Source organism: Natrix helvetica, assembly GCF_964273705.1.
Source record: "Natrix helvetica genome assembly, chromosome: 4".
NCBI lineage: Eukaryota > Metazoa > Chordata > Lepidosauria > Squamata > Natricidae > Natrix > Natrix helvetica.
Genome location: NC_138550.1, coordinates 127577137 through 127590679, shown reverse-complemented (window position 1 = coordinate 127590679; position 13543 = coordinate 127577137). Strand labels below are relative to the sequence as shown.

General features: G+C 38.7%; 1 protein-coding gene across 1 annotated transcript in view; it reads left to right on the top strand.

Annotated features, from left to right (window-relative positions):
* The window catches only part of ST18 (ST18 C2H2C-type zinc finger transcription factor), a 243741-nt gene that overhangs the window by 181686 nt on the left and 48512 nt on the right, over nt 1-13543 (top strand). Inside the window, exons 7-10 of the mRNA XM_081950317.1 lie at nt 96-230; nt 4976-5066; nt 8980-9084; nt 13214-13419. Of these exons, the coding sequence (XP_081806443.1) occupies nt 96-230; nt 4976-5066; nt 8980-9084; nt 13214-13419 (537 nt within the window). The remainder of the gene's footprint in view (nt 1-95; nt 231-4975; nt 5067-8979; nt 9085-13213; nt 13420-13543) is intronic.

Below are 13543 nucleotides of genomic sequence, written 5' to 3'. Positions count from 1 at the left end.
ATATATATATATATATATATATATATATATATATATGCCTAATATATAATTTGCAGTGTTCTAGCCAGACTGTCCATTCTGGTTTTTTTTTACAGATGCATCCAGACCGGAAAAAAGAGAAACCAAATGTCCCATTCCAGGGTGTGATGGAACAGGTCATGTGACTGGATTGTATCCTCATCATCGCAGTCTTTCGGGCTGTCCCCACAAAGTCAGAGTGCCACTTGAAAGTAAGTAGAATGTGTTCAATACAGAAAACTCTATGTCACACCACTGGCATGATGACACAAGGCATAGCCTTTTATAAGGGTCATAACTGTATTAACCAAGAGCAAGGATCTGCATTATAACAGTGGTATAATTTCATGTCCATTTCAGTGATGAAGATACACTATTATTTATGGGATGAAAAATCACTAAAGCACCTGAAATTAATATTCCAGAAAAATCTCAGATCCAGAAGGGTGTTGCTTAAGCTGAATACAGTCCATTGCTGAGCAAAACCAGCCTGGCCTAAGGGACCAGATCAGATAAAAACCATGCCATCATAACTAAATGATAATCTTATATCTACTTCACTCTACCACTGCTGGGTAATACTGCATGGGTAAAACTCCAGAACAAAAGCTCAGCACTATGAACCTTAATGGGGTAAGTATCCCTCAACTTCTAGGTATCTCATAGTGTTTACCAGAGTATTCTATTTCAAGTGCCCAGGCTCCTAGATTAAGTAAATGAGGGCCAATATTTTACAAATAAATACTAGTCAAGCCTTCTTTGAGTCAAGCTGGAAATGGATGCGGAGACCTCTTGCTATCCATACAGAAATGATTTGACATTGATAAGTTTTGGATGATTTTTCATCTTCCCAGAATCACACATAGCTTTGATATTTCTAGGCACCAGACCTGGTTACCAACACTAACCAGGTCTGAATCTGCTTAACCATTAAAAGTTAAGCCAAAAGGAACCAACACAGATGCACAGATCAGAGCATCTTTCAACAGCAGCCAACACTACAATTTGATAAAGCTTTGACATTTAGTGCCTTTCCTCTTATTTGTATTTGACACCTTACATTACTTACTACTCACAACTACTTACTTATTGTGATCTTCTTTCCGTCGCTTGTAGGTAACCTCTTTTTTTTTTTTAAAAAAAAAAAGACTTTCTCTTTTTCTCCCTCTTTGAAGGGTTAGTGAGAAATAAGTACTGGTGATAAGAAAATAGACTTCTAAACAGCCCTCCTACTGTACCATTTGAGACAAAAAGAGAAGGGCGAGGAAGCACCATGTAGGTGACACATGCATCTAGATGTAAGCTGGCCCAATTTTATGCATATTTTTAAAATTTTGATTTGGGGAATGGAGGCCACAAATCCTCAATATTGGTCCCCTCCTGTTTTGTATGAACACCTTGGCTATCGTCAGGATTACTTTACTTTCATAACTGTATCTATAATTTAAGAAGATTAGATAAATCAGAACAATATCCTGAGATCAAGCCATACCAAGTTAAATTAAAGGATGGGCAAAGCACCATCTTATTATCCATTAGGCACAATGCCTAGGGCCTACAAAAGTTTGGGGTATTCTAAAATTAATTGTATTTAAGATCGTATTACTATTTTATGATATGTGAATTTATTAAAATAATAAGCAACCACCCTAGTTCAGTACAGGTAGTCAACTGAACTAACATTTCTGTTGCTTACGCAAAGCAGTTTTTAAGTGAGTTGCACCTCCATTTTGTGACATTTTGCCACAGTTGTGGAGCAAATCACTGCAGTTAGTAAGTGAATCATGCAGTTGTTAAGCAAATCTGGCTTCCACCATTGACTTTGCTTGTCAGAAACTGACTGGGAAGGTTACAAATGGTGATCACATGAACAGTACAACTGTCATAAATACATGCCAGTTGAAAAGCATTCAAATTTTGATCATGTGACCATGGGGATACTGGTCATAAGTCATTTTTTCAGTGCTGTTGTAACTTCAAATGATCACTAAACAAATGGTTGTAAGTTGAAGACTACTGGTACTGACGAAATGTGTGTCATTCCAATATTATTGGAAGGGACATGGTGGCTCAATGGTTAAGACGTTGAACTTGTCGATCAGAATGGTCAGCAGTTCAAATACTTAGCACTGCATAATGGAGTGAGCTCCCATTACTTGTCCCTGCTTCTGCCAACCTAGTAGTTTGAAAGCATTTAAAAATGCAAGTAGAAAAATAGGGACCACCTTTGGTGGAAAGCAGTGGTAGGTTCCTACTGGTTCGGACCGGTTCGGCCAAACCAGTAGTGTTTTGGCAGCCTGGGTCGCTGGAACTGCCAGAGCTGCCATGCCCCCAAACCAGTTCCACGGGCAGTGCGCCACCTTGTTTTTTAGTACTAAGCATGCACATAACCATTTTAATTGCTTTGCGCATGTGTGCATGCAGTGCACATCATGCACATGCATGTACACTGCACATAAAGCACGTGCACAAAGCACACATGCGAACGAACCGGCAGTAGCGACTGCTGGAACCCACCCCTAGTGGGAAGGTAACAGCGTTCCATGCTCCTTCAGTGTTCAATCATGCCGGCCACATGACCACTGAGACATCTTCGGGCAGTGCTAGTTCTTCAGCTTTGAAACGGAGATGAGCACCATCCTCTAGAGTTAGGACCGATTAGCACATATGTGTGAGGGGAACCTTACCTTAATATTACAGGAACTAAATTTGATTCGGGATTTAAAATCAAATTTTCATACTGAAAATAAGAATTAAATTGGATGCTATTTTGCTTCTCAAATGCAAAAACCAATCCGGTCTAGTATCAATGAGGGTGCACATTCACATTCACACTCAGACATACCTTCTAGGATGTAAGTGAATTGAACTTCTACTTTGCAATCACTCTAGGAAATAAACGTAAGTGGGCATTTGAAATTAAAATACTGCCTTGTGCTCTTGGTCAAAATAAAACTCCCTATGATTTATTGAAGACTATATACCCAGGGAATACCTTTAACCCTAAGCCGTTTGCCTCTCTTGGCAGATTGATTTTTATGGCCTCTTATTGTGCTAAAAATAATTGCTACACTGATAGACTATGAAAGTAATGTGCTTGGCTTCTCCTGAGGGAAAGGGTTATATAGTTGGCTATTTATTTGTGATTCCTTCAAAATATAAAATAGGTGTGTTACACATATGGAGAGGATCACAAAACTGTTATTTCCTGTAGGTTTAAAAAAAACATATTTCATGATTGCTCTAACAGAACAGAAGAAGAAAATTCCCAAGCAATCTTACAAAGGGGGATAATTTAATTCCAACTTGTTGTTGAAAGCAGAAATAAACTGCAGGAAGAGTATTATTTATTAAATTTATACAATCCCCTTCTACTGATATGAATAGGCACTGTGCCTTGAAATGGTAGGAGGTGCTGCCTTTGGTGTTTTCATTTCACTCAGTATATGAAGACAATTCCACTGACAGTCAGAGAAGCACAGAACTGGTGACCTGTGGTTTCTTCAAGACTGTATGATGACTCAGAAAATATTCCATCCACCTTCAGAGCTTTTAAATGACACAGCTGTGCTGTTCTGTGAATTTAAGCAAAGGCTAAGGCCAGTAATAGCCTTGTAATTAAAGGGATATCTAATATGAATGAAGGTGACTATATGTGTCCCAGGATTATGTTTCAGGATCCAATATGGATTAGTCACCAGGACCAGAACTTTTGTCTTTTGGAAGCTTTTGGAGTTGTGCTAGAACCCATCCTCAGAGAGCTACCACACAGAGAATAGCCCAAAGCACACAGAGTAGTCAGTCGGAATGTTCAGAAGACAAAACCTCTGGTCCCGGTGACCAACTCAGATTGGGCCCTGGATATTTCTTATACTTGTCATTGCTATCTTCTTCTTTACTACTGTATGACCAGCACCGATAACCTGATCCAAAATCAACCTATATCCCAAATGTATCAAATTAAATGTAAGCGTAATCCTATGGAGTTGGCATTGAAGCTTTGGTGATAAATGTAATATTTATAGAAGTAAAATTGCTTTGCTATGATTGGAACTTAATGCTAGGAAAAATGTATTTTGGTTATATTTCCCATAGCTGTTTACAAAGTGCCTTAATAATATCTTTAAATCATTTTATTTTATCAAGAATTACTGAAGTAAATTACGGAATGCAAGTGCGCAAAATGAACAAAAATAGTTTAGTAGCTTATACAGTTTGAGAGGATAATGCAGCTATTATTTCACTGCTTGGAACTCAGTTTGCCAGTAAAAACAACCTTCAATCTTCCAATGTCCATTTGAGATTGACAGTGTTAAATTAGATAGATAGATAGATAGATGATAGATAGATAGATAGATAGATAGATAGATAGATAGATAGATAGATAGATAGATAGACAGACAGACAGACAGACAGACAGACAGACAGACAGACAGACAGACAGACAGACATGATATATCTCTCTACCTCTACCTCTACCACTACCTCTACCTCTACCTACCTAGCTAGCTAGCTAGCTAGCTAGCTAGCTATCATCAGATCTCAGAGGTAGGAACACTCAGATGATAAGGGCTTTTCAAGGGTGGATACTAATTTCTATTCTCTAAGGAAGATGAGCAACTATTTAACAAATATCAGGTTTGTTATCTGGGGAGGTTACTGCATATGGTGACTCAAACTCTTTAATTCTCTGCTTATTTTGAATTACATAATAACTGGGTGAGATGATTTCTTTTTTCTTTATGTATTTATTCATTTATTAATTCATTCATTTAATCACTTTACATAGCTACCCATTTTGCAGTTGTGACTGGTCTTAATATTTTTTTTGATTGAAACTTCACTAATAGATGCTTAAGGGAGTAAACCTCCCCTTAATTGACAACTTTGAACTATTTTGTAAAATTAGCATGGATTTCAGGATTTGTTTGTTTGTTTGTTTTTTCTTTTTATTTAGTCCTTGCCATGCATGAAAACGTTTTAAAGTGCCCCACTCCTGGATGTACAGGAAGAGGACATGTCAATAGCAACCGCAACACTCACAGAAGGTAATTTAATTCTGCTTCCATTGGTGATAATCTAATAACTTCAAGAAGGGTATGCTATCTATCTATCTATCTATCTATCTATCTATCTATCTATCTATCTATCTATCATCTATCTATCTATCTATCTATCTATCTATCTATCTATCTATCATCTATCTATCTATCTATCTATCTATCTATCTATCTATCATCTATCTATCTATCATCTATCTATCTATCATCTATCTATCTATCTATCTATCTATCTATCTATCTATCTATCTATCTATCTGTGACTTCACATAAAGCAACAATATGGGTAATCCTCAGTTAATGACCATTTGTTCAGCAACTATTTGAAGTTACAGTGACACTGAACAAGAAGATTTATGGCAGGTCCTTGAAGTTATGTCTATTGCAGCATCCTCACAATAATTTAGACAGTTAGAACAATTAATCAGTGGAACAGCTTGCCTCCAGAAGTTGTGAATGCCCCAACACTGGAAGTCTTTAAGAAGATGTTGGACAGCCATTTGTCTGAAATGGTATAGGGTTTCCTGCCTAGGCAGGGGGTTGGACTAGAAGACCTCCAAGGTCCCTTCCAACTTTACCATTGTATTGTATTTGATTAGGATTTGGGCACTTGGGAACTCACATGTCAGGGTTCCAAGTAACACCCCTAACTAAGTAAGACTCTCGGGCAATCAATTCCTCAAAGATCCATTTTATTAGAGATGTCATATTGGCACATCTGTGAAAGCCTGAATCTGAAAGCTCTCAGGTTTTCCCCACCCAAAAAAAAGTCAAAGTCCCTTCCCCTGCACACCCACATGTCCATCACATGATCCAATCAATCCACTATCCCAACTGGAGATATCTCCCAGTGACACCACTCCAGGTGCAGGCTAAACATCCTTGACTCTCAGAGAAAAAAATGTTGTTATGCCTAAATAACTCTTCCAACTCTATACAACCCCCCCTCCCACTGTCCCACAGCATTAAGGGTGGCAGCCCTGAAGATTCAAGAGAAAAGATGGCCTCCAGGGTTAACATCACAATTATAATGATCAAACTGTCCTGCAGTCATGTAACCGCCATTTGAGACCTTCACTGCTAGCTACTGACAAGAAAATTTATGGGAAAGCTAGCAGGAGATCACAAATGGAGATCATGCAACATTGCACCTGACAACTGTGTGGGATTTTCCTAAAATCTGAAACTGGGGCTGTTGTAACTATCATCATAAATCAACACACATTCACATGATGTCACACTTTACAGCAACCTCACTTAGTAATGGAGTTCCTGGTCCAAGTATTGTAGATAACAGGATTATCAATATAACCTTTTAACTCCTGCTAGAAAACATCACAAGCATAAATTTAAGAATCTTCAGACAAAATGAAATATTTTTTAGATCCCAAGGTTTTTACTGAAAGACAATGCCACATATAATTCATTCTCCTGTTGAAAGCAATGAAAAAGATAAGTACATAATTGGAGAAATTATATTATTTCATTTTGCAGTACTAAGAAATGTTAGAATTGAATCAAATACATGTATTCCTAAATCATAATCTATTGACAGTTCTGCTGAAGAAAGCCAGGATGCCAATATAAATACATGCTGCCCAATCTCAGATAATGTAGGCATCTCCCCATCTTTTTGCTTTCAATTATGTACTTACTGTGTGTATACTTTATACAGGAATGTGGCATCTTCATTTCATATGAAATCCTAAGTGTAAATGAGATATTAAAACATCTACAGGGGTTAAAATTGAATGGAAACCTGAATTTTTTTTATTAGGAATAATGTCTGCGAAATACAAAAAAGAAATCCAGTATTTAATACTACATATAATTACGGTGGCAAGGATTGCCTTTGCCCAGAAATGGAAAAACAAACTAACTCCAAGCGAAGATGAAATAATAAGAAAGGTTATGGACTGTGCTGAAATGGACAAATTAACTAAAGAAATTCAGGGAAAAGAAGAATCAGAATTCTATCAGATAGGGGATAAATGGTATAGGTGGATGGAGGAAAGAAACAAGAATCAATGAAGGAATATAACAAAACTCAAAAATAATAGTTATGAGTAAAATAAGAGAGTTAAGAATGGTGAAATCCAAATGAAATACAATAGAAGGGGAAATGATATAAGGTGAGCAGTATCGATTGATAATTGCTATTAGAAAGAACAGGAAGCTCCTGTTTGTATTGCATTGTGTAAATGTGTTGTACGTCTAAGTTTTGTGTGTGTGTGTGTTTTACATGTTTGCTAATAAAATTGAAAAAAATAAAAAAAAATCTAAAACCACAAAGAATTTAAAATGACTTACAAAGAACCGTAAAGACTAATCAAGTGATCAATCTGCATAGTGAAAATACCTGATTAGATTCAAACTTTATTTATTTATTTATTTATTTATTTATTTAGTTAGTTAGTTAGTTAGTTAGTTAGTTAGTTAGTCAGTTAGTCATGCATATACGAGATAACAAGTATAAGTATAAACATGGATATGAACACAGGAAATGGGTATAGATAAACGGGGACAATAGGACACAGTAAAATAGGACAGGGAAGGTAGACATGGTGGTGTGATTATGCAGACACCCTACACACCTCTTAGTAAAGGGGTGAGGTCCACTCTAGACAGTTTAAAATTAAAGTTACGAGGGTTTGAGGATGTAACAATAGAGTCAGATAGTGCATTCCAGGCATTCACCACTCTGTTGCTCAAGTTATATTTTCTGCCATCGAGTTTGGAGTGGTTTACCTTCAGTTTGTATGTATTGTTTGCCGGTGTATTATTGCAATTGAAGCTGAAGTAGTCATTGACAGGTAGGACGTTTTATTTCATATGACTTGATATACTGATTTCGTGTACTGATTTACTCTTCTAAGAACTTCTGATCCATTTATGATAGATCATGGTTTAATTTACCACATTAAAATCATTGATAAGGTTTACTTGGCTAATTTCCCAGAGAAAGAAAGAAACAAGTATTATATCACAAAACATTCAAGATCAACTTTACTACTAGAGGGGTCAAAGATCTTAGAGATAATGTCTAAAGAGATAATGATGTTATGGAAATAATGAAATAATTGTGCTAGCAACTTTGAGTTGGAAAGAATGGATAGCCTCAGGGATGGGTTCCTGACAGTTCTAACCTCTTCTATAGAAGAGGTTCCACAAATCTACAGTGCCGTTTAGAACCGGTTCCAGCTCCCTCCCACTGCCCGTCCTCACATCACCAAGATGAAGAGCGAGAGGAAGAATTCTCCACAAGAGAAGTCCACAAGTCTTAAAGCTGTCAAGTTTGAACACCCCTGGAGTTTTTTTTCTAAAGGGTTAGGGGTGCAAGGGTCTTGTAATTTGACAGCTTTAAGACTTGCGTGCTTCAAATGCCAGAGTTTCTGAGCCAACATTTTGGTTGCTAAGCAGGAGCATTGTTAAGTGAGTTTCACCACATTTTACAAGTTGGCCACGCCCACCCACTCACATATCTGGCAAGCCACTCCCACCCAGTCACATGGCTGGCAAGCCACTCCCACCTGGTCACATGGCCAGCAAGCCATTCCCACAAAGCAGGCCACACTTACAGGAGAGGTTCTAAAAAAATTTGAAACCCACCACTGGATAGCCTCCGAGTATGTAAATGGGCATGGGAACTTAGCTGAATTGAAATTATCAAGGGCTGTATAGGAGAGGAAGTTCTAGCAAGCAAAATAGCCTGAGGTAACCGTGAAAAGAAGATATAGTTAGATTTTAAAGGTTGTAATAGTAATTAACATGATAAGCAGAATAAAAAGGGCAACAAGCTGAATAATGCTTTATTTTTGATGCAAAATACATTTTAGAAATCCTAATACCTCTGAGTATAAATGGTTAACAATTACTTTTGTATGACAAATCTTTTCAATAGTCTTTCTGGATGTCCAATTGCTGCAGCTGAGAAAATGACAATGTCTCAAGAAAAAAGTCAACATGAAATATTCAAAACAGGGCAATGCCATGAGCAGATCCACAGGTAAAAAAAAAATTGAATCATATTTCAAGTAGATGAATTCTGGAAATAGACATGTATAACTCATGTTATATTCATGCTATAGTGTGTAGTGGTTTGAAATATTTTGAATTGGTATTGCAGGTAGAAGTTCACAGATATTAAGTTAATACATTATAAAATGTCGTGTAAAAGGTGCAGATGAGACCTCATCATTCATTATTACAGAAATAAACAATATAAAGTCCTAATGCAGCTCCAATCCCCTGAGGATTTTGCTACTGAAATTCAAGGGCAATTTGGCTGATCTAAGCATCATAACAGCAATAGCATTTAGACTTATATGCCACTTCATAGTGCTTTACACTCTCTAAGTGGTTTACATATTTCCCCCAGCAATCTGGGTCCTCATTTTACTAACCTCAGAAGGATGGAAGGCTGACTCAACCTTGAGCCGGTCAGGATCAAATTGCTGACAGTCAGCAAAGTTAGCCCACAGTACTGCATTTTAACCGCATTGCAAACATGTGATCCGCCAAAGGTTTGCAATGTTTGCAATGCTTGCATTAACATTCATCATGTCTTCCCACCTAAAAGATCATCAAAACCCATCAACTGACCATGGTTTCATGCAGGGAAATTGTGATTTCGTTATCATTTCATTTATAAATCTATTCATAGGCAGTCCTTGACTTACAACCACAATTGAGCCTGCAATTTATGGGATTTCGTTATCATTTCATTTATAAATCTATTCATAGGCAGTCCTTGACTTACAACCACAATTGAGCCTGCAATTTATGTTGCTAAGTGAGCAATTTGTTAAATGAGTTTTACCCCATTGTATGACTTTTCTTGCCACATTTGTTAAGTGTATCGTTGCAATTGTTAAATTAGCAACACGGTTGTTAAGTGAATCTGGCTTCCCTATTGAATTTGGCTTCCCCATTGAATTTGGCTTCCCCATTGAACGGTATAGGGTTTCCTGCCTAGGCAGGGGGTTGGACTAGAAGACTTCCAAGGTCCCTTCCAACTCTGCTATTGTATTGTATTGTATTGAATTTTGCAAAAGGTTGCAAAAGATGATCATGTGACTCCAGGACACTGCAACTGTCATAAATATGAACCAGTTGTTAAGTATCCAAATGAAAATCATGTGACCATGGGGATGCTGCACAGGCCATAACAGTGGTGGGTTCCTGCCAGTTCTAACCTCTTCTATAGAAGAGGTTCCACACATCTACAGTGCCGTTTAGAACCAGTTCCAGCTCCCTCCCCCCGCCCGTCTGCACATCATCAAGATGAAGAGTGAGAGGAGGAATTCTGGGAGTTGAAGTCCACAAGTCTTAAAACTGTCAAGTTTGAACCCCCCTGGTTTTTTTTTTAAAGGATTAGGGGTGCAAGGATCTTGTAACTTGACAGCTTTAAGACTTGCATGCTTCAAATGCCAGAGTTTCTGAGCCAACATTTTGGTTGCTAAGCAAGAGCCTTGTTAAGTGAGTTTCACCACATTTTACAAGTTGGCCATGCCTACCCAGTCACAAGGCCGGCAAGCCATTCCCACCCGGTCACATGGCCAACAAGTCACTCCCACAAAGCAAGCCACACCTACGGAAGAGATTCTAAAAAAAATTGAAACCCACCATTGGGCCATAAGTAAGAAAAATGGTCATAAGTCACTTTTCCAGTGGTGTTGTAACTTTGACCGATCACTAAAGGAACTCTTGTAAGTCGAGGACTATCTGTATTGACTCAAATTCATTATTTATTTATTAACTCATATTCATTAACTTATTTGTATCCCGAAACCCATTACATTTCTTATTTTATTACAAAAAGGATAATAAAAATATAAATGATACATTAAAATGTATAAAGGAAGAAAAAAGCCTCTCTACTGTTTACACAGGGAAGACCTAGATGAAAAGATGCATCTAATTTCAAGGACAGCCTTCCAAAGGATATTTGCTACCACTAAAAAGACTGGAATGTCTGGAAGATGACAATTCCCTGTTGAAATCAGCAGCAAAACCTCTCAAGATGATCATAGCAATACATATTTATTGTACATATTTATTAAAGGAAAGATAGGCACATTGAGATTATGATTCCAAGTTGTTCCGAGCTTTATAAAGAAATAAAGCCTCCCTGCAGTTAAGTTCACATCCACATCTGGCCATAGATTTCTTCCAGAAATGCTCTATGACAGTGATGGAGAACCTTTTCGGCACCGAGTGCCCAAACTGGAATGTCCATGCATGTGCGTGCGTGCACCGGAGCACCGGAAACGCAAAGACCAGCTGGTTCACTCACATGCCAGTCAGCTGGTCTTTGGGCTTCTGGCACGCACATGCGCACCAGCCAGCTGGTCTTCACGTGCACCGGAGCACCGGAAATCCAAAGGCAGCTGGCCGGCGCGCACATGTCTGTTTTGGGCCATTTTTCAGGGCGTTTCTGGGCTGTTTTGGGGGGTGTTTTCCAGCACTCTTGTGCTTACAAAGGCCAGTGCGCTAGAAACCAGAAGAGCAACTGGTGACGGCACGTATGCCCACAGAGAGGACTCTGTATGCAACCTCTGACACACGTGTCATAGGTTCGCCATCACGGCTATCTGACATCTCAAATTAGTCCATAACCTTGTGCTTTTGTGGTGAACTTCCATTCAAATACAAAGCAGGTCTACCCCTGCTTCGCTTTTTCAAAATCAGCCAAGGTCATTTAGGAGATGCCATCTGTTGTAACTCAGGGCATTCTAAGCCAGTACTAATTGGCATGGTACCTAATGGGTAGCCAGTGTGGTAGCGTCAGCATATGAATATGCCAGTGTGGTAGCGTCAGCTAGGAGCCCACCCCGAAAACTGGCCACTCATCTGCATCTTACGGGACAGATGACAGATGAAAGAAGCCCCACATATAGTTTATTTCAGGAATCCAAATGTCAGGTCACCGTCCTTTGCACAGCAATTATCAGGCTATTCTTTTCCAGAAAAGGGACCAGTCTTTTCCAGAAGTATGGACAACTATGAAGAATTCAGAATAATAGATAGCATATAGGGGGGGGGAGCCCCAATGCTGGCAATGCTAGTGTTGCCATCACTAACACTAAAGAGAAATTCAAAAGAAACTGAAATTTCCTGACAAAAGTTAAAAAATGCAAAGGCCTTTCTTTTAGGTATCTGGTAAATGCCAGGTTGGTTCACAATATAACTACTGTTATCCATTATTTGATCATGGATAAAGAACTGACATAATACCAGGGGTAGGCTTCAAAAATTTTAGCAAGGGGGTTCTCTGCTGGGTGGGCATGGCTGTGGTGGACATGGCCTAGTTGGCTTCCTGCACCATGGTGGCGGGGTTGCCCTGCCCGGGCTCCGGAGGCTTTCCTCAGGCATCCGGGAGGGCAAAAATGGTCTCCTCAGGCTCCAGAGATCCTCTGGAGGCCAGAGGCCATTTCTGGCCTTCCCAAACTTCCGGTAGGCCTGTTTTTAACCCACCCCAAGCCTCTGTGCATGCCCTGGAGTTACCTGCATCCAAAACAGGCCGCATGGAGACTTCTGAGAGGGGAGGAGTGGGCAGAGCTAGCCAAGAGTGGGATTTGGACGTTCTCCAAATCGCACAGAATCTTTGCTAGAGTTTCTCCCAAACCCCTGCGAACTATACATTCAAGAGGCCTATGTTGGGAAAAATAAATTCAATTCAACTCTATCCTTCTAATTTCTCAGAGAAACACCAACCAAGAGTAGGTGTGGAGCATTGTATTTAGGAAAAGGCATAACAAATGAATCAGTCAAAGCTGGTAACAGGCATGCCTAAACACAAAACCCACTAAATTTGTCTGCCTCAGCTGTGAGGAGTTTTATGGTGAGAAAGATGATTCTGTAGACTAATGTCTCTCAAGCTTGGCAGCTTTAAACATGCTAGCTGAGGAATTCTAGGATTTGAAATCTGCACATCTTTATATATAAGACAGGACCTTTAAGAAAATACATGAACAATATTAGTTTTTATATCTTACTATTTTGTGTTTCCTAGTTCTAAGCAGTTAGTGCTAATCTGCATCTCTTACAAATTACTCTGTTAGATGTATCTGTGTTAGAGAATGAATCTAATAATAATTGTTATTATTCTGATATTTTATGTCTTCATTATGAAGGGCAAACTTGGTGAAACATTTTGAGTTATCTCAGTACAGCTGCCGATCTGCCCAATCAATCCCTTCCTCCAGAACCACTTTTACAAGAGAACAAGAAAAATATGGGAAAGTACCTTTTGACTATGCTAGCTTTGATGCCCAAGTCTTTGGCAAATGCACAATGATGCCAACTATACAAGGACAAAAGCCCACACACTCCTTTGAATGTAAGTAAGAGACTGACAAAATTAAACTGTGTTTTGTTTGTGTTTTATCTCCCAGGGTATACATACCAAGCAAAACATGCAACTAGCACAGTTAAAAGCTTCATTATGGTACAAAATATCTAGT